The sequence below is a fragment of the Neolamprologus multifasciatus genome, chromosome 20, assembly GCF_963576455.1.
Source record: "Neolamprologus multifasciatus chromosome 20, fNeoMul1.2, whole genome shotgun sequence".
Classification (NCBI taxonomy): Eukaryota; Metazoa; Chordata; class Actinopteri; order Cichliformes; family Cichlidae; genus Neolamprologus; species Neolamprologus multifasciatus.
The window spans coordinates 8,240,240-8,265,621 of NC_140458.1; the positions used below are offsets into that span (position 1 = coordinate 8,240,240).

The following is a 25,382-nucleotide window of genomic DNA, read 5'->3' on the forward strand; positions in this document are numbered from 1 at the left end:
GCAGGGGCTGCGACACATTTATCCAGCCGTATTTCACATATGACTAAGGCGTAAGAGGAAGTAGTTCCTTCCAATTTAGACGATCCGAATGATATAGTTTCTTTCCACTGTGTTCCTGTTAATGAAACACTACAAATTTACCCCAAAGTACTAAAATATCGATATTTTAATATGAGAACATAAATTACTGGTATCAGAAGAATCGATATTTCAATATCGATCCGCACACCACTATTAGGAACTACGTCTGTGTGTCCTTCCAATTCAGGTTTTTATTATTTTATTTTATTTATTTATTTATTTTTAGGAACTTGGATTTTAGGATATTTCAAACAAATCTGCCAGATTAACAGGGTGTGTGAAGCTGGAATTTGACACAAGATTGGCATTTTTAAAAGATTTTAATCACCAAATTCTGAATAAAAGTTTAACAAATTCAGGACATAATTAGTAATAGAAAGTAATAGAAAGCTAGTTGTATACATTATTAATCAGGATCAAAATTAAGGCATGTCAAAGCTATCCAAAAACATACCACATTAAATGCACAAAAGGCGCACAGAAAGCATACTTAGTTAATCTTTGAGTAGCCAGTAAAGATTATGAAGGTGCTAATTAGAATAACAGTTATCTGTTCTGCAAAGAAAAAAAAAATGGGTAAAATTAACATGAGTATGAGAAATTTCAGCATTTTCAGCATTAAGATCTATCTAATGTGCAACAGTGTCCTGACATCTGTTTCATCTTTAAAACACACGGCTACTTCACAAAATGCACTAAATAAAAAATTACCAGAAATTATTGAATTACAAATGAATGAAATTGTTACAGCTCAATTAACAGTTTTCATGAGGATCTTTGTGGGACTGTGTGCCATGATACATACTGACACAGAATGAAACAGCAAGATTTTGAGACAGTAGATGTCCCCAACACAAAAACTTTTTTTTTAAACAAAGGTAGTTTGTATTTCTGTGTATATTGCGAGTACAGTGTTTTACTTATGTTTACATCAGACATCAAATCTACTCACTCTTTAGAATATGAAAACACTCAACTCTTTTCTTTAAAAACATATATAGATTGATAAAAATCTATTAGTATAACTACAAATCTATGCTCTGTGCTGTGTTGATAATCATACATGCAAATCAAAATCAAAGATGACAAAGATGACATAATTCTTTTTAAAGTTTGATTACAATTCCAAAATTTATTATGCCATTCAAAAATATTTTGGTGATCACACATATTTTTCCTTATTTGTTTTCCTTAAAAACCAAGCCAAATTCTTCTGGGATTAAATATTATATAAGCTATTAATAAAACCATAACAGATTACCTCACTGATACTATGGAAAAAAGGAACAAAGAAAAGCCTGACTTCTTGTTGGTTATCTGAATAACCTCAGATTTCTGCATTCATTATGTGTTGCTAGCCGAATGTAAATCACTGGATGCACTGGATGTCATGTTGTAGCCATCTAAAAAAAACAGAGCAGTATAGTTAATCTGTGGCAAAAAAAAAAAAAAAAAAAAATACACAGTAGACACAGTACTACAACAGGATGTTGAAGTAAGAAGTAAAATAATTGTATGAATAAATAAAATTAAAAAAATAAATTTGTGTTAATGTGCAACCCATCCAATTGTTTTCTGTGTTGGACTGCCTGATTGAGGTACATGCACACCTAACAACACACAGCTTTTCCTGCATCTTTATGGTAATTTTTTAATTGTTATTTACCTCTTCCACGTCTCCAGTTCCTTAAAAATCGAAGTCCACTCGACGATGAGTTTCCAGCACTTGTGCTCTAAAAAAACAATACAAAAAACAAATCATGCAATATTTGAAAAAAACAAAAAACAAAAACAAAAAACAAGTTGGCTGAGACCCAAATTAAGGAAAGAAAAAAGGAACACGAAAACTGTTCTTACCCCTGTCCCACTTCTGGACCGTCGTGCATATGATGATATTGCTGACCGCACCTGATAAGTGAAATCTCAAGTGTTAGACTACAATGGAAGTTGCACAAGTTAGCTGTAAAATTTAATTAATTCATGATGCCCAGCCAAACACTAAAAGGAATCTTGTATTTTTGTAAGTCTATGGTGTTTAAGTTGCTTTTTTGTGTGCTTGTGTGGGATACGAACACATACATATAACTGTTATTTATTGAAGTGTGGGCCCACCTGCTCTTTGCTACTTTCACCATCAAGTCTGAATTAGTCATTTATATGGACTTACAGAGAAACCATGAAATGGCACTAAAAGGCAGAAGTTTGACTTGACAAGAGGATTTTAGTGTAGTATTATTACAATTCATATTCCTTTGTCAGTAAAGGTTTGTATTAAGCACTTTGTTGGTTAAACCAAATTATATCATTTAACATTAATTTAAAGTAATTCAACAATAAGCACTTATTCATTAACCTGACTTAAAATTGAGCTGTACATACCTTACCATCCAGCAGTGTTCCAAACACCAAAATAAAGAAGCCCTTTTTTAAAAGACAGAGTAATGTCAGTTATCAAGGATTCAGTAATTAAAGATTCTGCTATTATGGTATAAAGAGGTAAAAAGTTTATTTGTACCTGTAGCGAATTGAAGAGTGCGAATACAATATGGATTCCTATGTCTCCCTGATCCACCAGAAGTCCAGCTCCCAAACCCCAAGTTATTCCAAAAAATGGTGTAAGCACAGCCAAACTCTTGACAATAACCAGTAAAACGCCCCTTTCACCTGCTTGTGCAGCAGTTGTTCCAACCCTTCTCTTTATAATTTTGTACAAAACCACAACCAGGATAATGAAATTTATCAGCACTATTGAAAGTGCAGGAATCACAAACGCCAGTAGAGCATTGGACTCATCCCAGTTGAGCCAGCAGATTACATTTTTTCTGATATATTTGTCGTCAGGTGCAGTTGCAGCTATAGTTACTGTTGCTATGATTAGAGGAGCTCCGTAGCCTAGAGAAAATCCAATGGCCAGCATAGATGCTTTAGACAAACCCCCACCAAAGACATTAGTTGTACGGTAGAGCAGCAACAGAGCTGAGGCAAACATCCAGAAGAACAGAGCTAGGTAGAACAAATGGTTAAAAAAGGTAGCTGCAGTGCATGCTGAGTGGTTTTTATGAACTGCATCTGAAATGGCTGCTCCAATTAGAAACCAAATATCTGCAATCAGGAGGGACACAGCAATGTTAACTATGGAAACATGACGCAGGTAAGAGGTTTCATTCGTTCTTATTTTTCTCCATATGAGGCCTTCAATGATGAGACATATGACCAAGGAACCCATGGAAATGGCAACTCCAATGTAGGTTATATAGCCCAAAATTGGGCTACTTGGACTGTTTGGTGACATCAGGATAGAGAATGAGGTCAGGTGGTTGCAGTTGCAGGTGACAGTTCCACTTTCATTTGTATTTACCACTTCACAGCCCTCATCGTCCCATCCTCCGAGATCATTAAAGAGACTGAAGTTCCAGAAGACACATTTTGGATCTCTCAGTGTATCATTTAAAATATCAAATGTCAAAGAGATATTATTGATTTGGCCACTGGACTGAACAAGTACAACCCTGCCACCGATGACCTTAATCGATGAATTGTCTATTTCTCTTGCAGGGAGTACATTATTCAGCGAGGCAAATGTTATCACTGTGATTAAGTTATTTCTACCCTCATTCTGTGGTATTTCTATCACCACCGAAGAATTAAAACCACCAATGATAGGGTTTGTGTATATAGTTCTGTTCAAGATGATAAAAGGCGTGTCAATACCAGAATTATTGAAACTGGCAAGGTGTTTTGTTATTATTTCAAGAGACTGCAATAATGATGAACTAACTCTGTCAGGGTTAGAGATTTCATACGAGATACTTTCATTTTCATTTTTTTTGTTCAGAAAGTTCCATGAGTCCCTTGCCTGATCTGTGGTGAGAACACCTGCAGTTATCAGGATATCCTATAGTAAAAAAAAAAGTAATAAACAATAAACAAATACAAAATTTAAAAAAAGCATGTATTATTTAGAATACTCAAACTTCAGTAAACTAGCATGTACCTTCATTGAGTTTTCATTGATTGAGATATTGAACAATTCTGTTCTGTTGGCTACATTTATGAGGATTTGAACAACAGCATCAATATTTTTAGGTGAGTTAACCACTTGCTCAGAATTCTTATCAGTAACATTTCTGAGCTGTTGCAAAAATACTGGCAGTGTAGTGGCAGTCAAGACCTGCAAGAGTTGAAGAGAAAAAATATTTAGTTTCACAATTTAACTCAATGTTGAAGTTAGAATGACAAACTTGGGCTTCCTATTTACTAATTCATATCTCAAAGGTTTTTGTTTGTAGAAATCCTGACAGAATCCGCTTACGTTTACTACAGTCTTTTAACCTTAATCTGCCTGCAGTTATAAACAGAACAGTGAATACCGTGTTTCATTTGTGCTTTCCATGTCTTCTGATCACAAACTGTAAATAGTGCTGTAGTGGCAAAACAAAGAAACACTACTTACTTACTTTGTAGTTATTTATTGAAAAAGTATTTTTTTGTGCATACTTTATAAACTTAAACTACCTGCTTACTTTGTGGTTATTTATTTGACAAGTTTTATTTTTATTAAATGGGTGACAAGTTTATTTTGTATTAACAGTTTGTCTGTCATCACAAATATAAAACTGTAAAACTTGTATTGCACAAAGTTAAAGGGCTTGATAATCATTGACTCATTGCAGCTTACTTTAATTTCTGTTGTACGGTTTTTTTTTGGTGCAGTAGTTATCCTTTTTTATCTTTTTTTTTTTTTTTTTTTTAAACTTTCTGAGGTTTGTACTATCAAGCAGAATTTTGTGTTATCCGGGTAACTTTGGGGTGAACCAGAGTTTTCTGTAGTGATGGGATTTCCGGCTCTTTTTAGAGAACCGGCTCTTTCGGCTCGGCTCACTAAAAAGAGCCGGCTCTTTCGGCTCCCAACCGTCTCTTCAGGTTGTTTGGTTGCTTTAATTAATTTATTATTAACAACAATATAAAATTATGCACAAAAGGAATTATTAATGTTAAAAAAAACGTGGTTTTATTTATATATGTTTATATAGAAATATATACGGTGGGCCCTAGAGAGAAAGCAGGTACAAACTCCAAAGCACATACAAACTCCAAAGCACGTACAATTTAGGGGCATCTATTTGTACTTGTGGACAATATAAATTGGTTACTTTAAATTAGGGAATATTACATTTCCTACATTTTGTATTTGTATTTTACTTATTCTCAGACTATTAAACAACATCAAGGTTCCAGCTGAAAGAATAATAACTAAAACTGCGTTATGCAAATGTAAACATTTATTTAACTCTTTTTTTTCACCATTGGCACAGCACATGCCCCAGCTCTGATGCTTTCGGAAGGAAGAGAAGACAAGCTTTATGGTGATATTTTAAGTATCATGTTAGCACAACGCATTCCGAAGGTACTCTTGTCTGAACACAGACAGAAAAATCAGCTTCTACTAGATACTAGTTAACATGTGCAGTTCACATCACTGTAATGCTTTAACCATTTTGGGCTAGAGAGAGAATTCAAATGTTCCTTGAAAGAGGAGAATGATATCTCTAATTTTACAGCTGAAACTTAGTTAACTTAGTAGTTGTGATGTTTGATGTTAGGACAATTGAATCCAAATAATGGAAAGAATCCCTGTATATATTTAACTTACATAGAGCCCCGGAACTTGAAACTAACACTAGAAAACTAAAGTCAACTAAAACTCAAGTATGTTCACCACTTAATCCTAAGACCATGATCGTTTTGCTGTCTAACAGGATACCATCCATTTGAAAACTGGTTGAAGGAGCTGTAATAATTTGAGAGGTGGATTCATCTTCCATTATAGCCCAGAATAGAATCAACAGGATTGTGTTGAGAACCATTTATATTTTACATTACATTACATGGTCATTTCCATCATCAGCCAAATTGAAATGTATAGGAGTAGAAAAAACTAGTCATTTAAGAGCCTATCTTACCATTTGATATAATCTAGTTTTGAAATTTATATTCACAGTTGTCAAGTAAAACACATAGCAAATTAACTTTAATTACAAGAGTAACTTAAAGAGAGGTTTGTGTAATATTTTTGTGGCTTCACTTAGGTGAACTTTCTAAAGAGTCCAATTACACAAACTCTTTAAAATATGTAATACTGTGATTTATCTCTAAGGTACATTTTCCACAATACAAAGAACAAAAAAGAACATGGCAGTTTATATAAGTCACCTTAGACTGGTCAAGCAGCTCCTTAATGGGTTGCAGTATGCAGGTGTCTTGTATTTCAATATATATGAGTTCATTTCTTGTTTTGGTGCACAATGCACTCTTTTCTCCTTCCTCATTGTTTGCACAGGGTATTCTGGCTCTGGAACCACGAACTGTCTTTCCAAATTTTCCATCATTACATGTTTCAGAATCTAATAAAACAAAAACAAAAAAAAGACCTTGTTAAATGTAGATAATTTTTAACCTGAATTTAATAAATTGCTTTGTAATGTGTTAATACTCACTGGTTTGGTAAAATATGAGTGTTATTGTTTCTTTGAATTCAGGATAGGTACTTGATTGACAGGTAATTGTATCCTGCTCTTTGCCTGCACAGCTATCAGTTTTATATTGATAGGAAATGCTTTTTTTACCTTTGGATAAACCACAGAAACAACAAAGTCAATATAAATAGCAATACAACCTAAACATTCAGATCTGATGTAATATTAATCAGACTAGTTTTTAAAAAGTTTTGTCTCATATTAGTAAATAACGTAAGTATTGCAAGATGAGCAGAGAAATTATCTCTCAATAGCTGATTTGCATTTTGTTGATTCTTTGTTTCAGATTTACCGCTAATATCCGTGTTTGTGAAACTAATATCGTAGTCATTGTTGACAGTGCAGTTTAGTGTCACAGTTTCACCACTACACTCCAAAAACCTTTGAATTGGGTCCACTCTGATCAAGGGTTTCTCTTTGAGTGTGAAGGTTCCTTTGGATCGTTGTCGATAAAATGATTTATCCTTTTGCCGTATGAGCCTGCATTCATATTTTCCTGGAATGAAAGTAAATTATTATATACATAAATGAAATAGTGTTGCCAAACAATAATAATAATAATATATGGGATGACAGTGTCACTTATTTCTGTATTATACAGTTGTAATATGGCTGGTTCTCCTATGCAGATTCAGTGATTCATTTTACATCCCACAAAAAAAGCAGTAATGTAGCTGATAATGAGTTTTTGCTCCATTTTGTTTCAAGAATACCATTCTCTGTCTAGCAACATTTTATTTTACTGTTATATTATTAAGAGCTCAGCAACCACTTATTTCTAAATTTAAATAGGATTTCTAATACGAATTAGTTGACATCTGTGTTCACACAAGTACACATTTACGCTGGCACTTGTAATTTGGTATTTCCTTCTCTTGAGAAAGGCTTGTGCAACAGCAATGGTTTAACTATTTAAATCAAATGATTTCAGTCCTTCTGCACTAATATTGATTGCTCCATTGCAGTAATAATGTTTTCCTTAACCCTCTGGGGTTGCAGCGACCCAGCGACTCCATTTCAACTTGGGTCAGAAGTGCGGACTTCAAACTATATACCAGATTTTAAATTGCGTCGATAGGTCACGTAAAAGAGTTATGATAAAAGACACATGTGATGTTTTTTTCTGAACCAAACAAGTTTTACCCTTAAGCCAATCAGAATGTTGTAATTGCACTTGCTGAATCACTAAAAATGCTGAGACTGCACTCGCATTTTAAATGTATATGATTTGTGAATTTCCCCAAGGAATGCAGTTGTTTGCTTCTTACCACTGTCAGCACCAATGAACTGTGACACAGATAAGACTGAGTGACTGCTGGTATTTGAAATGTTGTGTACTCCATCTGCAACTATGACATTGCCATCACGTCTCCACTCTGCTCTCCAGTCAGTACCAAAGAGATCCAATGGTGGTTGGCCACATGTTACATTGACTTTATCCTCCCAAAATCCATTACCTTCAATTTTAAAATCCAGAGAACGTGGCTCTTTAAAAATGAACATAAATATAAAAAATTATCAAACAATCATCTGATCTCATGTGTTTTTTGATATGACATTAAACAAATATGTAGAATTGAATAAAATCACAAATGTAGACAAGTGCTTACCATCTGATATCATAGAGTAGATTTTTGCTAGCTGGTCAAAAATTCCATTTTTTAGTGTTTGGATGACTGTAGGAGCAGCAGTGACACTGTATTCAGCGATGGTGCTCCCACTCCTATAATATGGAAAAGGATTGGAAATGCTAACATTTCTGGCATGTAATGTACATTTTCACTCTCACACCTACAGATAAGTCAATGATAGTTGAGTCACAGTTTTATATTTTCAGTCTACTAGCACTTGGAATCCAATTCCCTAAATAGCTTTGCACTATACTTAACTTAAAAAAGAATTCTGCAAAAACCTCACATTTTTCTTCAATTTACAAGTTAGTTGTTTACCATTTGGTAAAATCAAGTTAATATTAATATTAATATTAATAATACTACTAATAATAATAACAACAATAATAATAATAATTTTTATTTATAGGTGCCTTTACGACCCCCAAGGTCACCTTACAATAGTACAACAATACAATATAATAAAATATAGCAAAACAAAATTTTTAAGGTAAAAAAAAAAAAACAAGCATGAAAGTATATAAACAAGTATAAAAGGGTATGGAGTTCTGAATAGATGGGTTTTGAGATGTGTTTTAAAAGTACAGACAGAGTTTGTAGTTCGAAGAGCTGGTGGAAGTGCATCTAAAGTCTTGGGGCAGAACAACTAAAAGTCCTGTTAGAGAATTGTGCATCAATATGGTTGTCATTGTGCCAGATGATTAGATCTTTAGCAAGGTGATTAGATATTTAGCAAGAATGTTCACCTGTTTTCTAAACACTGGTTCATTAAAATGTTACGCCATATATGGGGTGACTGAGGATATTGGTGATACCACATGCTCACACATCGCAGACACACACGTCACATGTTCACAGGTGGGTGTCTTATCTGTTGCATGATTAATGAGATGTTTGTGTAAATACTGATGTTAATAAAAGGACTGTGAGAGGGGTCCCAGAGTTTGGAGTTGGCTGAGATCAGATGAAGAGCTCAGGCTCCCCTTGCAGCAAGTAAAAGACAAAAAGCACTGTGGTCGTACACAAATGATTGGTCTCTGAGCCAGCGGCGTTTAAGTGTTAGACCCAACAGGTCCCATTGTAGTCAGGCATACATATGGAGAAGATCAGATAAAAATGGAGGAGCGAGGTTATGAAGCTCTTTGAAAGTAAGAAGCAGGATCTTGAAATTGACACAGAGGTGAATTGGAAGGAAATGGAGCTGTTTAAGGAAGGAAAGGAAATGTATCGTTACTTTGCTTTTATCGTTCAAGTTGAATATGTAGACCTTTTTTCCTTTGGAAAAAATAAACCTCAACCATGCACAATGAAAAATGTCTGAACCTTTTTGTGTGCTCTACAGACAGAAACACTGACATACCAGGTCGCCAAAAACCCAGTTTCAAAAATACACGTAGAGCTGAAAGGTGTGTTTTGTTGTGTTAACTAATTATTTTGGAAAGTAACAATCACAGTGATATAGTGTTGATTAAAATGTGTTCAGAGATTTCATCTCATAAGTCACGGCACACTACCCTTTCCCCAGTTAGCTGCCTGATTGCCTTTGTAGTGTGGCAGTGCACTACTGTGAATGAGTGAAAGTGTGAATGTTGAATGTTTTTGTTGAAATATCCAGGCAAGTATATACATGTAAAATGAAAAGATATACGTGTTCAAATAGTGTCAATTAACACACAACTTCAGGTTTTTTCATTTCTATGTGATTATTCTTATAACTAAACAATGAGAACAAGTACTCTGATGTCCTGTAATCATTATGAAGCTATAATCTGAAATACAATAACAACTTAAATTGGTCATGCGATTTTGACGTGCCGGCGCATCCGTCGACCCCAGTGGGTTAAATAATTTTTTGAGTAATAATTTTTAAAAATATTTCTTCATGTCATTATGCAGGCTGCAAGTAGGGGTGACATGGGCCGCAAGATTGAGACCCAGGCATTAGATCCTCTTAATGCATTTTTTGTTTGGGTTTGCACTGGCGTGGAATTACCAAAAATAGAGAGGGCATTGCCTAACATATGAAACAGGAAAAGACCGCTGTGTAATCCATTTATTTGTAACTGTATTCTGAATATCACCATTTTAAATGGTAACTGTAATGCAATACAGTTACTCATATTCTGTATTTCAAATACGTAACACTGGTACATGTATTCCGTTACTCCCCAGCACTGCTTAGTTGCAACAAGTGGTTATTTGAGTTGCTGTTTCGCTCCTATCCGCTCAAAGCAGTTAGGGCACTTTCCTCTGAGCTTTGATATTAGCATTGCATTTTTAAAATTCATTTATTTATTTATTTATTTATTTTTTACAGAGAACTGTCGCTCACTAGATACACAATATTGCCAAAGGTTTTCACTCCCCCACCTAAATCTTGGGCACAAGCATTTCACTACATGTTGAACTGTGTATGTGACAAATAAAATCTGAATTTAAACACTAGCATTTGTGAAAAAATGGGTCATTCTCAGTGAATTCTAGAATGGTACAGCTGTGAACCTTTCTTAGTACTCAATATTCTAGAGACAATTATTAGTGGCAAACAATCAGTGGGGATTTTATGTGATGGGTAATGTAAAATAGTGCTCGGATGTTGCCAAGTTTCAGCAGAGTCAATTGTTACAGCCAATGACTTGTCAGATACTTAGACAAATCTGTCTAATCTTCATGTGGCCTCCAGGTTAGCTCAAGAACAATGTGTAGAGAGCTTCATGGAATGGGTTTCCATGGCCAAGCCTTACATCATCAATTGCAATGCAAAGTGTAGGATGTGGTGGTGTAAAGCATGCTCCCAGTAGACTCAAGAGCACTGGAGTGATTAATAACGCTTCTCTGTATAGCAATCTTGCTCTGGTGGTTGCCAGAAAAACTGTATACGATTGACTGTCGAAGAGACTGAAATCCTCAAAGCCTCATCCGCCTGAGTCGGTCTAAATAAGGGGCTTAATGTTTAGCCGTATAATTATTGGTAAAGTAGTAAAGTTCTGGAATATATAAAATTTGTTTGCGCTATGGTTATTTTCTTAAAATTCAGGATTATAAATGTAACAAAATAAGTGGAAGTAATCATTCTGTAATGATTCTGAATGAATGAAGTGCAATAGTATCATGAATAGTAGGTGTTTTTGTACAAAGGTCACGATGAACAGTAAAAAAAGGATTTAAGCATGGTGCAACTGGTGTCATTTGGGTCAAAAGTAATTTCAACAGGACTAGGGAAAGGGGAGAGTAAAGTTTGTGAAAGAGTATAAAGTGATGTTTCTCTTAATAAAGAACTGCTCTCCGGATTTTGTCACAAGCAGACGAACCATTTAGAGAGCAAACTCTTCCTTGAAATGGTCCATCTGCTTCGTTTTTAAAGTGAGGAGCACTGAAGGATTAGGCATGGCAAAGCAAATGCCAATCTCCATTTAAAGTCTAATATTGTGGACAATCCTTTTTTTTTTTTTTTAACTCTTTGTGAAGCATCAAAAGTAAAACTAGGGTATGAATATCACATCTCATAATGCTTCTTACAGGTTGTTTTAGCTCTTAAAATTAACAGATCTCTGGGACCTATTTTCCTGGGCACTAAAGTTTAACCTTGCTATTCACCAAGTCCATAGATGACTCAGGAAAACTGATTTTATAGATGTGGCAGTTGAATGCGCCTAGCTTTAAGATTGCTCCTGGGTTGCCTCGTCTGGATTTACGTGAATTTCCTCACCACCAGTTTAGGCTACGTCTACACTAATCCGGATAAATTTGAAAATGGTGTTTATGTCTAGAAACAGTCCGCGTCCACACTATTGTTTTCAGTTGTTTTCATCCACACTGAAAAAGCTACGTTCCTGTACTGCGTATGCATGAAACGTCTGCCGTTTATTTACTTTACGGCTCTTTGAAATGTTGCGGCAAAATGTTGAGGAAAAGTGCTGAGTTTTATCTGAAGCTTTCTGGAGCATGTAGAAACTTATATTATTCTTTAATAGGGCTGTCAAAATTGAGAGCAAACAAACAACTGCTGTACAATGCCGTCCGCCATCTTAGTTGAATTGGTCACATGACTGCATCATATGACTAAAATACATCATCGTTTTCAAAAGTCTCCGTTTTCGCAGCCCACACTGCGACGCATAAACACAGTTTTTAAATTTATCCACTTTGGAGAGCGTTTTCAAAAAGCTCAGTTTACCTTGACCAAAAACACCGTCTCAGTGTGGACGGAAGGCCAAAACGGAGAGGAAAAGATGCATTTTTAAATGAAAAGTGTGGACATGGCCTTAGATCAGTTTCTGATAACCTATTAGCATAATATCCCTAGGATCAGTAACACACAGATCCGGTCGAGACTTCCTGTACAGGGGTAACTGGTACCTAACTGAATATATTGTGCCAAGTATAGATAGGATTTTGGTGTGCGGTAGTTTTATTTAGAAGGAAGGCTTAGACCCTTAGTTCTAGTAAAAGGAACTCTTAATGCTTCAGCATACCAAGACATTTTATGCAATTTCATGATCCCAACTTTGTGGAAATAGTTTCAGGATGACCCCTTACTGTTCCAACATATTGTACACCAGTGCAAATAGCAAGGTCTATAAAAACATGGATGAACAAGTCTAGTGTGGAAATATTTAACAGGCTCGCACCGAGTCCTGACTTCAACCTGATAGAACACCTTTGGGATGAATTAGAGTGGAGACTTTGACCAAACCTCCTTTTCCAGCTTCAGTGTCTGATCTCAAAAAGTTGCTGCAGAAAGAATGGTCCAAAATTACCATAAACAAACTCCTAAGGCTTGTGGAAAGTATTCCCAGAAGATCTGAAGCTATTATAGTTGTAAAGAGTTGGTCGATATTATATTAAGAGGGAAATATCACTCAAGTTCATATCTGTGTGAAGGCAGATGAGGGAATATTTTTGGCAATATAGTGAATATATATATATATATATATATATATATATATATATATATATATATATATATATATATCAAACCATTATCTGTAAACCCTGGAGCTAGTTTAGCAGGAAGATGTGAGTAGATCAGCATTTTCTAAATACTTAGACAAATCTGTCTTGCCCCAACAACCATGCCACGTTCAGAGTTAGATAAATTACTTTTCTTTCCCATTCTGATGCTAGGCTCTTATAGACTAGAGAATGACAGACCAAGTGGACTGGGTTTAAGTCAAGTTTTTGGCCTGCATTAGAGTCTCAGTCTGCCTCTGTATAAGGTGATGATTATACAGATGTTATACTAGATGTTTTTGCCAGTATGGTGTGTGTGTAAGTGATTCATGGGTAGTGGAACTTTAGGTTGTAGTTATCTGTTTTTTGTAGGGCGTTTATGTTAAGAAGCTTCAAGGTAGCCACATAATGATTTTTTCTTTTGACTTGCAGTGTTGACACAGAGGAGAAAATTTTCAAAGACTGTAACAACTGTAAAAAAACAAACAAACAAAAAAACCTAAACAAAGAACCAATTGTTAGGATTGGTATATTAAAAAAGATAATGTGACTTACCGGAATTCAATTAATTGCGCTGTGATTTTGTTGTTCTTTGCTTCTGCTTGAATCTGTTTGAGATCGTGACATTGCCAAACATGAATTAAACCACCTGAATCGAGTAGATTGAGATTGTGTGAAAACTGAATGATACAAAGATGGGGCTAATTGAGACTTACAGCAGTGTTAACATTTCTGAAAAAATCACTGTTTGGATCATTGTATGTCTTATTAAATTCCACATTTATGGTCAATTGATCTCTTGTAACAGAAGCAGTAGTTGGTGTTATTGTAGTAGTTGTGTTTGCTGTTGTTGTTGTAGTTGACATCGCTGTGGTTGTAGTAGTTGGCTCTCTTGTTGTACTCGATCCCCGTGTTGTTGTTGTGGGTGTCATTGGTGTCGTTGTAGTTGTTGGTAATGGTTTTGTTGTAGTAGGATCTGGTGTTGTTGTGTTTAGCATTGGTGTTGTAGTAGTAGGATCTGGTGTTGTTGTGTTTGGCATTGGTGTTGTTGTGTTTGGCATTGGTGATGTAGTAGTAGGATCTGGTGTTGTTGTGTTTGGCATTGGTGTTGTAGTAGTAGGATCTGGTGTTGTTGTGTTTGGCATTGGTGTTGTAGTAGTAGGATCTGGTGTTGTTGTGTTTGGCATTGGTGTTGTAGTAGTAGGATCTGGTGTTGTTGTGTTTGGCATTGGTGTTGTAGTAGTAGGATCTGGTGTTGTTGTGTTTGGCATTGGTGTTGTAGTAGTAGGATCTGGTGTTGTTGTGTTTGGCATTGGTGTTGTAGTAGTAGGATCTGGTGTTGTTGTGTTTGGCATTGGTGTTGTAGTTGTAGGATCTGGTGTTGTTGTGTTTAGCATTGGTGTTGTTGTGTTTGGCATTGGTGTTGTAGTAGTAGGATCTGGTGTTGTTGTGTTTAGCATTGGTGTTGTTGTGTTTGGCATTGGTGTTGTAGTAGTAGGATCTGGTGTTGTTGTGTTTGGCATTGGTGTTGTAGTTGTAGGATCTGGTGTTGTTGTGTTTGGCATTGGTGTTGTAGTTGTAGGATCTGGTGTTGTTGTGTTTAGCATTGGTGTTGTTGTGTTTGGCATTGGTGTTGTAGTTGTAGGATCTGGTGTTGTTGTGTTTGGCATTGGTGTTGTAGTAGTAGGATCTGGTGTTGTTGTGTTTGGCATTGGTGTTGTAGTTGTAGGATCTGGTGTTGTTGTGTTTAGCATTGGTGTTGTTGTGTTTGGCATTGGTGTTGTAGTAGTAGGATCTGGTGTTGTTGTGTTTAGCATTGGTGTTGTTGTGTTTGGCACTGGTGTTGTAGTAGTAGGATCTGGTGTTGTTGTGTTTGGCACTGGTGTTGTAGTAGTAGGATCTGGTGTTGTTGTGTTTAGCATTGGTGTTGTTGTGTTTGGCACTGGTGTTGTAGTAGTAGGATCTGGTGTTGTTGTGTTTGGCATTGGTGTTGTAGTTGTAGGATCTGGTGTTGTTGTGTTTAGCATTGGTGTTGTTGTGTTTGGCATTGGTGTTGTTGTGTTTGGCATTGGTGTTGTAGTTGTAGGATCTGGTGTTGTTGTGTTTGGCATTGGTGTTGTAGTTGTAGGATCTGGTGTTGTTGTGTTTGGCATTGGTGTTGTAGTTGTAGGATCTGGTGTTGTTGTGTTTAGCATTGGTGTTGTTGTGTTTGGCATTGGTGTTGTAGTTGTAGGATCTGGTGTTGTTGTGTTTAGCATTGGCGTTGTTGTAGTAGGATCTGGTGTTGTTGTGTTTGGCATTAGTGTTGTAGTTGTAGGATCTGGTGTTGTTGTGTTTGGCATTGGTGTTCTAGTAGTAGGATCTGGTGTTGTTGTGTTTGGCATTGGTGTTGTAGTTGTAGGATCTGGTGTTGTTGTGTTTAGCATTGGTGTTGTAGTTGTAGGATCTGGTGTTGTTGTGTTTAGCATTGGTGTTGTTGTGTTTGGCATTGGTGTTGTAGTAGTAGGATCTGGTGTTGTTGTGTTTTGCATTGGTGTTGTTGTGTTTGGCATTGGTGTTGTAGTAGTAGGATCTGGTGTTGTTGTGTCTAGCATCGGTGTTGTTGTGTTTAGCATTGGTGTTGTAGTAGTAGGATCTGGTGTTGTTGTGTTTAGCATCGGTGTTGTTGTGTTTGGCATTGGTGTTGTAGTTGTAGGATCTGGTGTTGTTGTGTTTAGCATTGGTGTTGTTGTGTTTGGCATTGGTGTTGTAGTTGTAGGATCTGGTGTTGTTGTGTTTGGCATTGGTGTTCTAGTAGTAGGATCTGGTGTTGTTGTGTTTGGCATTGGTGTTGTAGTTGTAGGATCTGGTGTTGTTGTGTTTAGCATTGGTGTTGTAGTTGTAGGATCTGGTGTTGTTGTGTTTAGCATTGGTGTTGTTGTGTTTGGCATTGGTGTTGTTGTGTTTGGCATTGGTGTTGTAGTAGTAGGATCTGGTGTTGTTGTGTTTAGCATCGGTGTTGTTGTGTTTGGCATTGGTGTTGTAGTTGTAGGATCTGGTGTTGTTGTGTTTAGCATTGGTGTTGTTGTGTTTGGCATTGGTGTTGTAGTTGTAGGATCTGGTGTTGTTGTGTTTGGCATTGGTGTTCTAGTAGTAGGATCTGGTGTTGTTGTGTTTGGCATTGGTGTTGTAGTTGTAGGATCTGGTGTTGTTGTGTTTAGCATTGGTGTTGTAGTTGTAGGATCTGGTGTTGTTGTGTCTAGCATCGGTGTTGTTGTGTTTGGCATTGGTGTTGTAGTTGTAGGATCTGGTGTTGTTGTGTTTAGCATTGGTGTTGTTGGAGTAGGATCTGGTGTTGTTGTGTTTGGCATTGGTGTTGTAGTTGTAGGATCTGGTGTTGTTGTGTTTGGCATTGGTGTTGCAGTTGTAGGATCTGGTGTTGTTGTGTTTAGCATTGGTGTTGTTGTAGTGGGATCTGGTGTTGTTGTGTTTGGCATTGGTGGACAGGGAATGATATCTGTGGAGAAACATTCAAGAATTCCTTATATTGTTTTAGTGACATCGAGAACACTCATGACGCAAACTTGATGAATTTAAAGTGAATAAAAAAATACATTTTGTTATAAAAACGACAAGGTCCTTACTTGTGAATGGTTCACAGAATTCTCCATCTGGAGGAAATCCCTTTATGCAATCACAGGTTTGTGAGGTGACATTACTGCATTTGCCGTACTCATCACACTTGCCACATGACCAAGCAAACTGGTCTTCACACTGACACTGGAGTCCTCCAGTGGAGTTTGGATAGCACCCTTTTCAAGACATTTAAAAGAAGAACAAAACACAGTTCACAAGTCATACAGCACCATATGAACAGCATTACAGTTTTTTACAGATGCTAGGACACATTTCTCAATACTTAGGTCACTTTTGCAAAACTCCTCACACAGTGAGCACAACAGAAGTCTATGTGGGCTAAACTGAGGATCAGTTATCATTGTTTTGGCACAAAATGCATTCAATGACTACATCTCTCAAATTTCATGAATTATTTTCTCACTCAGACACAACAACTGCCAAAAATCTTTGTACGTAAAGGACATTTTGCATGTACTTACATACTGTTTTCAAAACTGTTAAACTTATGGTCAAAACAATAACATAATGCAAAACTGAATAAGACAGCAAAATTCAACAGCAATATTTAATTGAAACATATTTTAAATCTAAAAATCTAAAAAAGATTCTTTCCTAGGTGTATTGCCCTAGATGACATAAGATGTGATGTGGATGAGAACCTGTGGCCAAATGGAGAAGACCGAGTAGATTAGCATTACTATTGTATGTGTATCAGTAGATGGTGTGTATACAAATTCTTGTATTTTGGGATTACTTAGTGCAAAAAAATAAAAATACATAAACAAATATTAACGAATTCTGCATGATGTCTGATTCATTCCAGTAACATATATTCAAATTATAAACAGAGATGTGTCCTTGTTTTACACAAGAAAACACTGTGTAATGCTACATGTTGTTAGTGTTTTTTAGGTCATTGTTTTGTGGGTGACAAAGGGTGTTTGTCGGCTGTCAACCTTTGCTAGTGTTCTGGAAGAATGAGTTTATTTGAGACCTGAATAAAGTGTTTTGGTAGTTGTAGTGCATTTTGAATGTGAATTGAACTGCTTTGCCAAGCTGAAGGTCAGTTAGAATTGTGTGAAGAGTTTTGCAAAAGTGACCTAAGTATTGAGAAATGTGTCCTAGCGGCTGTAAAAAACTGTAAATCTGTTGGAGTGCAAAAGTCAAATAAGATCAGGTCCTCACATGTGGTGAAGTTCAAGTCTTTCAGTGTTAAAGACCCAGTGATGATTTCGGGGAAGGAGAAATTTCTCAGAATATTTCTGAGCACAGCACTGAAATTTTGGGGCACACTGGATGCTGGGATGTGCAGTTCAAGGTCTATATCAAAGTCCACTGGTGCTGTGTAGGAGAAAAGGGGAAAATCCTTCACATACAACTGTTGCAATGATGGGAAACTATATTTACGTGAAAATGTAAAACTGACCCAAGTTCGACTCATGCACACTTCAGATTTTCAAATATCTTTATAATTTAAGAATGCATTATTTATTAAAGTATGTTACTTGTCTAGGTTTATCCATTAACAACACATGGGTTTAGGTCAATGCCTAAACAGCTACTTGGTAAGTTTTAGAAAATTAGCAGCGGCTGAGCTAAAGCACAACAGTAGCCATATCTTTTGAAAGTGTTTTCTTTGTTGCCAAGTTGATGGCCCCCATGTTTTTCTCTATAAAAAATATTGTATACACTTTCCATTGTAAAATTTTTTTTCTTACATATTATATTTGATAACACACCCAAAATACAAATTAAACATAACAAGATCATTTGTGTCTTTGAACACAAACAATCAGATAATTTAATACAGTGTGTATAGAATGAATTGAACTGTGCTTCCACAAATGAATAACAAAGATGTTTGTCATACCAGGAGGTGGTGTTGGGCAAGGAGCGATGCCTGTGGAAAAACATTATATGTTTAACTATTTAAATTTCAAGCCAGAAACTAAACACCATGACTTTGGTTATGTCATAGAAATGTCAGCAAGGATAATGAATGCAGTGTTAGAGTTGTTAATGTTTCTTTAATACAGTGAGTATGGAATGATTTGCACTGTGGAAACAGTGCAATTCATGTCTAATGTCTATTGTCTAATCACTCTCATAACACAATGTTAGCTAATCAGACGGTTGAAAAGTTCATTTATTTATTTGATAAAGGCAGTAGTCTGTTCATCCAACAGCTAGATGATATCAGTTCTTACTTGTGATTGGTTGACAGAACTCCCCACTCAGAGGAAATCCCTTTATGCAATCACAGGTTTGTGAGGTGACATTACTGCATGCGCTGTACTCATCACACTTGCCACATGACCAAGCAAACTGGTCTTCACACTGACACTGGAGTCCTCCAGTGGAGTTTGGATAGCACCCTTTTCAAGACATTTAAAAGAAGAACAAAACACAGTTCACAAGTCATACAGCACCATATGAACAGCATTAAATGTGTTGGAGTGCAAAAGTCAAATAAGATCAGGTCCTTACATGTGGTGAAGTTCAAGTCTTTCAGTGTTAAAGACCCAGTGATGATTTTGGGGAAGGAGAAATCTTTCAGAATATTTCTGAGCACAACACTGAAATTCTGGGGCACACTAGATGCTGGGATGTGCAGTTCAAGGTCTATATCAAAGTCCACTGGTGCTGTGTAGGAGAAAAGGGGGAAATCCATCACATACAACTGTTACAATGATGGGAAACTGTATTTACGTCAAAATGTAAAACTGACCCAAGTTCGACTCATGCACGTTTCAGATTTTATAATATCTTTATAATTGAAGAATGCATTATTTATTAAAGTATGTTACTTGTTTAGGTTTATCCATTAACAACACATGGGTTTAGGTCAATGCCTAAACAGCTACTTGGTAAGTTTTAGAAAATTAGCAGCGGCTGAGCTAAAGCACAACAGTAGCCATATCTTTTGAAAGTGTTTTCTTTGTTGCCAAGTTGATGGCCCCCATGTTTTTCTCTATAAAAAATATTGTATACACTTTCCATTGTAAAATTTTTTTTCTTACATATTATATTTGATAACACACCCAAAATACAAATTAAACATAACAAGATCATTTGTGTCTTTGAACACAAACAATCAGATAATTTAATACAGTGTGTATAGAATGAATTGAACTGTGCTTCCACAAATGAATAACAAAGATGTTTGTCATACCAGGAGGTGGTGTTGGGCAAGGAGCGATGCCTGTGGAAAAACATTATATGTTTAACTATTTAAATTTCAAGCCAGAAACTAAACACCATGACTTTGGTTATGTCATAGAAATGTCAGCAAGGATAATGAATGCAGTGTTAGAGTTGTTAATGTTTCTTTAATACAGTGAGTATGGAATGATTTGCACTGTGGAAACAGTGCAATTCATGTCTAATGTCTATTGTCTAATCACTCTCATAACACAATGTTAGCTAATCAGACGGTTGAAAAGTTCATTTATTTATTTGATAAAGGCAGTAGTCTGTTCATCCAACAGCTAGATGATATCAGTTCTTACTTGTGATTGGTTGACAGAACTCCCCACTCAGAGGAAATCCCTTTATGCAATCACAGGTTTGTGAGGTGACATTACTGCATGCGCTGTACTCATCACACTTGCCACATGACCAAGCAAACTGGTCTTCACACTGACACTGGAGTCCTCCAGTGGAGTTTGGATAGCACCCTTTTCAAGACATTTAAAAGAAGAACAAAACACAGTTCACAAGTCATACAGCACCATATGAACAGCATTAAATGTGTTGGAGTGCAAAAGTCAAATAAGATCAGGTCCTTACATGTGGTGAAGTTCAAGTCTTTCAGTGTTAAAGACCCAGTGATGATTTTGGGGAAGGAGAAATCTTTCAGAATATTTCTGAGCACAACACTGAAATTCTGGGGCACACTAGATGCTGGGATGTGCAGTTCAAGGTCTATATCAAAGTCCACTGGTGCTGTGTAGGAGAAAAGGGGGAAATCCATCACATACAACTGTTACAATGATGGGAAACTGTATTTACGTCAAAATGTAAAACTGACCCAAGTTCGACTCATGCACGTTTCAGATTTTATAATATCTTTATAATTGAAGAATGCATTATTTATTAAAGTATGTTACTTGTTTAGGTTTATCCATTAACAACACATGGGTTTAGGTCAATGCCTAAAAAGCTACTTAGTAAGTTTTAGAAAATTAGCAGCGGCTGAGTTAAAGCACAACAGTAGCCATATCTTTTGAAAGTGTTTTCTTTGTTGCCAAGTTGATGGCCCCCATGTTTTTCTCTATAAAAAAATATTGTATACACTTTCCATTGTAAAAAATAATTTCTTACATATTGATATTTGATAACACACCCAAAATACAAATTAAACATAACAAGATCATTTGTGTCTTTGAACACAAACAATCAGATAATTTAATACAGTGTGTATAGAATGAATTGAACTGTGCTTCCACAAATGAATAACAAAGATGTTTGTCATACCAGGAGGTGGTGTTGGGCAAGGAGCAACGCCTGTGGAAAAACATTATATGTTTAATTATTTAATTTTCAAGCCAGAAACTAAACACCATAGATGTGTTAATGTTTCTTTAATACAGTGAGTATAGAATTAATTACACTGTGTTTCCACAGAGCAATTCATGTCTAATGTCTAATCACTCTCATAACACAATATTAGGTAATCAGACAGTTGAAAAGTTCATTCATTTATTTGATAAAGGCAGTAGTCTCTGTTCATCCAACAGCTAGACAATTGCAGTTCTTACTTGTGATTGGTTGACAGAACTCCCCACTCAGAGGAAGTCCATAACTTTTGGTTATGTCATAGCAATGTCAGTAAGGATTTTGAACGCAGTGTTAGATCTGTTAATGTTTCTATGCTTCTAAAATGCTTCTATTTCTTCAGCTGCAGGTTTCTTACTTGCGTTTGGTTCACAGAACTCTCCATCAGGAGGAAGACCTTTGATGCATCCACAGGTTTGTGAGGTAACATTATTGCATGCACCGTATAGGCCACACTTTTCACATGACCAACCAAAGTGGTCCTCACACTGACACTGCATTCCTCCAGTGGAGTTTGGATAGCACCCTGTTAAAGTCATTCAAAACAATGACAAAACACACCTCATAAATCATGCACTAGAGTATGAACACATTTAAATCTGTCCGAGTACAAAATTCTTACATGTGGTGAAGTTCAAGTCTTCTATTATTAAAGACTGAGTGATGGTTTTGGGGAATGACAAATTTCCCACATGGTTTCTGAACAGGTCAATGAAATTTGGGGGCAGGCTGGATACTGGCAAGAGCAAGTTAAAGTCTATATCATACTCCACTGGCACTGTAGAGGAGACAAAAAACAAGCACCCCATTTATTTAAGATATTTCTACTTCTGTTGCAACTTTATATTATATACATGTGAAATACATATATCACATGTATATTAAATTACATGTAGAAACCTCAGTCTAACTACATATGCTGGATAAATGTACTTACATTTACATTACATACTTACTTACCTATCACATGTGATACATGTTTGACTAGTCCTACCTGGGTTGCTGTTTTTTAACTGGCAATATTGCCCATCTGCTGGAAGTCCATTAATGCATCCACATGTATCACCAACGATGGCATCACAGGCCTCATAGTTAATGCATTTGTTATATGACCAAGCAAAGTTCTCCTCACATGTGCACTGGTATCCAGTTATGTTTGCAGTTATGTTTGGTGAACACACTGAGAAGAACACAACATAATGGTTCAATGTGACACTTTGAGTGAATAAGATTGGCAAGCAATGGAGAAGCAACATAAATGGATGTTTTACCTGTTGTTGTATTAATGCTTGTAATCTCACCAGTGGCGTTGATCGATAAAGGAAAACTGAGAGTGTTCAATATCGACTGGAATTGTTCCAGATTTGAGACACTTATAACAGCTTGGAGCTCATACTCAGTGGAATTTGATGAAGCTAAAGGTAAAAAAAAGATAAAGAAAAACCCAAACAAACCATAAAGCAATGATAACATTGATAATCTGGACTTGGTCAGATACTGTTATTGCTATTCAGTTCTGCTTGTTCATTGAATATCCTCCCTCGTCTAGTTTTTCAAAGCACTTTGCAAAGCATGTTTTTTTTTTTAATAAATACAATTATTATATAATTATATTATTAGTCAACAAACATGTGTTACATTGTAGTAACACTGCTAAAATTGTACTCACTTTCTCTTTTTTGTCTTAGATGAATGCTGGATTCTTCTGCACTCATTAACTCCTGGAAGAAAATCCAGGAGGAAAATGACTTGTTTCACTGTATTTTTTCATCATTATACATTCATTCATTTTTATTCTTACCTCAAAGAAGCCATTTAGAAACTCTCTGTGTCCCTCATACTTAAGACAGTTCCATATGACTAGGAGAATAACGATGCATAACGAGACCTTTCGTAATGTCATCCTAACTAAAGAGAAAAGAACACAAGTCCTTTTAATAAAATCAGTCATTATTCACGGTGTCATGCTGCTGGCATTCCTTCTGTAAATGGGAGCCAACAGGAAGGCAAAAGGTTTTCTGGCTTCCAGATAATGTGCTGCTCAACTTGTTTAAATGTATTTGGATCATACCAGCCTGTCAATGTTTATTTGTTAGCATGCAAACAGAGTTTTGAAAATGTTTAACTTCAAACATTGTCAAAGGCAACAACTTGTAATACTAAGCAAAAAAACAAAAAACTGATGGTCTTTATACATTATGAGAATTTTCGAGTGCCAATAATCTTTCCTGTTCTTAGATAAGAAAATAGTAACTGATCTTTTAATTTTATTATCACAGTTGTGTCACGGTATTGGGTCATGTGACCCAGCGTTCTGAGTTTTCCTTGTATTCTTATATTCATTGTTTCTTTCTTTTGGTATTAGCTTCTAGGTTTCTTTAGTCCTTGTTTAGTAGATCCATTTATGTAGTCATCCCTGTGTTAAGTATTCCCTGTTGGCTCGTGTCCCCACGGCTCCTACTTTACTTTGAAAGGTCTTGTGTAGGGATGGGTATCGTTTAGGTTTTATCCGATACCGGTGCCAAACCGGTACTTTTAAAACGGCGCCGGTGCTTAAACGGTGCTCAAACCGGTGCTTAAAGAATGGAGAACACAAAATTGGTCCAAAAACCTCATGTTCAGCTGTTTTTTTGTAAAAAGATAACAATGTTAGCCTTTTCTGCAGCTATAGGGCATATATGGTATCATTCTTGGCTGGAAGCAGTGCTTAAACAATGGAAAAAACAAACTTTGTCCAAAAACCTCTCATGTTTAACTGTTTTCCACTTTTTCTTTGGTCATTTTAGCCTTTTTGGCCAGGGTGAAGGGAGTATCTGCCATCAAACAAGAAGACAGCCGCATGTAGCTATGATGATGTTTGCTAGTTCACCTTACATACATTAATGTAATAACGTGGTTAGCCTACTCAACGTAAATTACACACGAACAACATTAAGCTACTCACGCAGAGAAGAACGGCTGCTGCTGCCATCATCATCATCATTTCTGCTTCACTGGCAGGGCTACGGCTACACACGCAGTAGATGTGCACGGTGTGAGGTCTCGCAGCAAGCTATTAAATACGGCGCATTTCTCGGCTTTAAAAAAAACCCCGCTATGCGTCGCCAGGTGTTTCATCGGATTTGAGGTGTTACCTCCTTTCCACAGTATCAGCTTAAAGCACTTGTTGCAGGCTGCTGAGTTTGCATCTTTTGCTGTGAAGTACAGCCAGACTTTGACCGCTTCGCCTTGGGCGTTTTTAATCTGTAGCTCTGCTCTAAAAGAACGTACGTACCTGGACCCGCCTACTATCCTCAGAAACGTAAAATGATTGGCTAGAATTCAAAGTGTATCACAGCTCAGGGAAAAAAAGCACCGAAATAAAGCACCGAAATGTGCGCTGCTTTTCGGTCTGGTTACTACCGTTTATGTCAGAACCGGTGCCATCATGGCACCGGACACCGGTACCCATCCCTAGTCTTGTGTTTCTTTGTACTATGTGTTTAGTCTGACTCTTCCCTCTAATGTCATTATGTTTCATTCTAGTCAGCTGTGTCCTCATGTGTCTCCACTTCCCCTGATCACCTCATGTGTGTATTTTTGAGTGCCTACTTGGTAAATCCTTTTGTAAATAGCTTTTCTGTTTCCATGAATACTCATGGTCTTCAAAGAGTTCAATGTAGGAGGTCAAACAACTTGAACAGCACAACCTCCAATCCTATCGCAAATCTGATTTTGTTTGTGAAAATGCACTAATTTTTTATTTTATTTTATTTCTTTCAGGACCAATGGATTGGTGAATGAGTGAGAAGCTGTGGTTTGCTGCATTTGTTTTTTCTATAAACTGTAGGGAAAAAAAAGATAAACTGGCTTTGTTGTACAGGTGATTTAAATTATAGCTTACTTTCATTATCCAAAATTCCATCTGGACAAACACACTTGGGGCCACCATGGAAACTGAAGACAAAAATAGCTGGGTCCCAGGTTGGTAACCCAAGTGGGCCCCAAGTATCAGACCTGCTTCTAT

General features: G+C 36.4%; 1 protein-coding gene across 1 annotated transcript; it reads right to left on the reverse strand.

Annotated features, from left to right (window-relative positions):
- Nucleotides 1-324: 324 nt before the first annotated feature.
- On the reverse strand, nt 325-24,853 carry LOC146494332 (uncharacterized). The gene is made up of 30 exons (XM_085146002.1): nt 23,178-24,853; nt 23,046-23,097; nt 22,648-22,791; nt 22,371-22,556; nt 21,999-22,154; nt 21,735-21,902; nt 21,580-21,642; nt 21,296-21,325; nt 20,609-20,764; nt 20,329-20,496; nt 19,992-20,021; nt 19,307-19,462; nt 19,027-19,194; nt 18,690-18,719; nt 18,005-18,160; nt 16,825-16,992; nt 16,673-16,697; nt 13,918-14,593; nt 13,757-13,809; nt 8,228-8,340; nt 7,886-8,104; nt 6,910-7,113; nt 6,579-6,707; nt 6,295-6,485; nt 4,076-4,252; nt 2,597-3,976; nt 2,461-2,502; nt 1,939-1,989; nt 1,748-1,814; nt 325-1,484 (listed from the first exon to the last, which is right to left on the reverse strand). The coding sequence occupies exons 1-30, from the start codon at nt 23,325-23,327 to the stop codon at nt 1,426-1,428; spliced, it is 5,367 nt and encodes a 1,788-aa protein (XP_085002128.1). The 5' UTR covers nt 23,328-24,853; the 3' UTR covers nt 325-1,425.
- Nucleotides 24,854-25,382: the final 529 nt, after the last annotated feature.

Excerpts from the sequence above, each read along its gene's own strand:
- LOC146494332 (XM_085146002.1), bottom strand. The coding sequence starts at position 23,327 with ATGACTGATTTTATTAAAAGGACTTGTGTTCTTTTCTCTTTAGTTAGG. Across the intron at positions 16,993-18,004 it reads AGACTTGAACTTCACCACAT|GGTGCTATCCAAACTCCACT; the intron begins GTGAGGACCTGA and ends TGTCTTGAAAAG. Across the intron at positions 4,253-6,294 it reads AGCTGCTTGACCAGTCTAAG|GTCTTGACTGCCACTACACT; the intron begins GTGACTTATATA and ends CAACTCTTGCAG.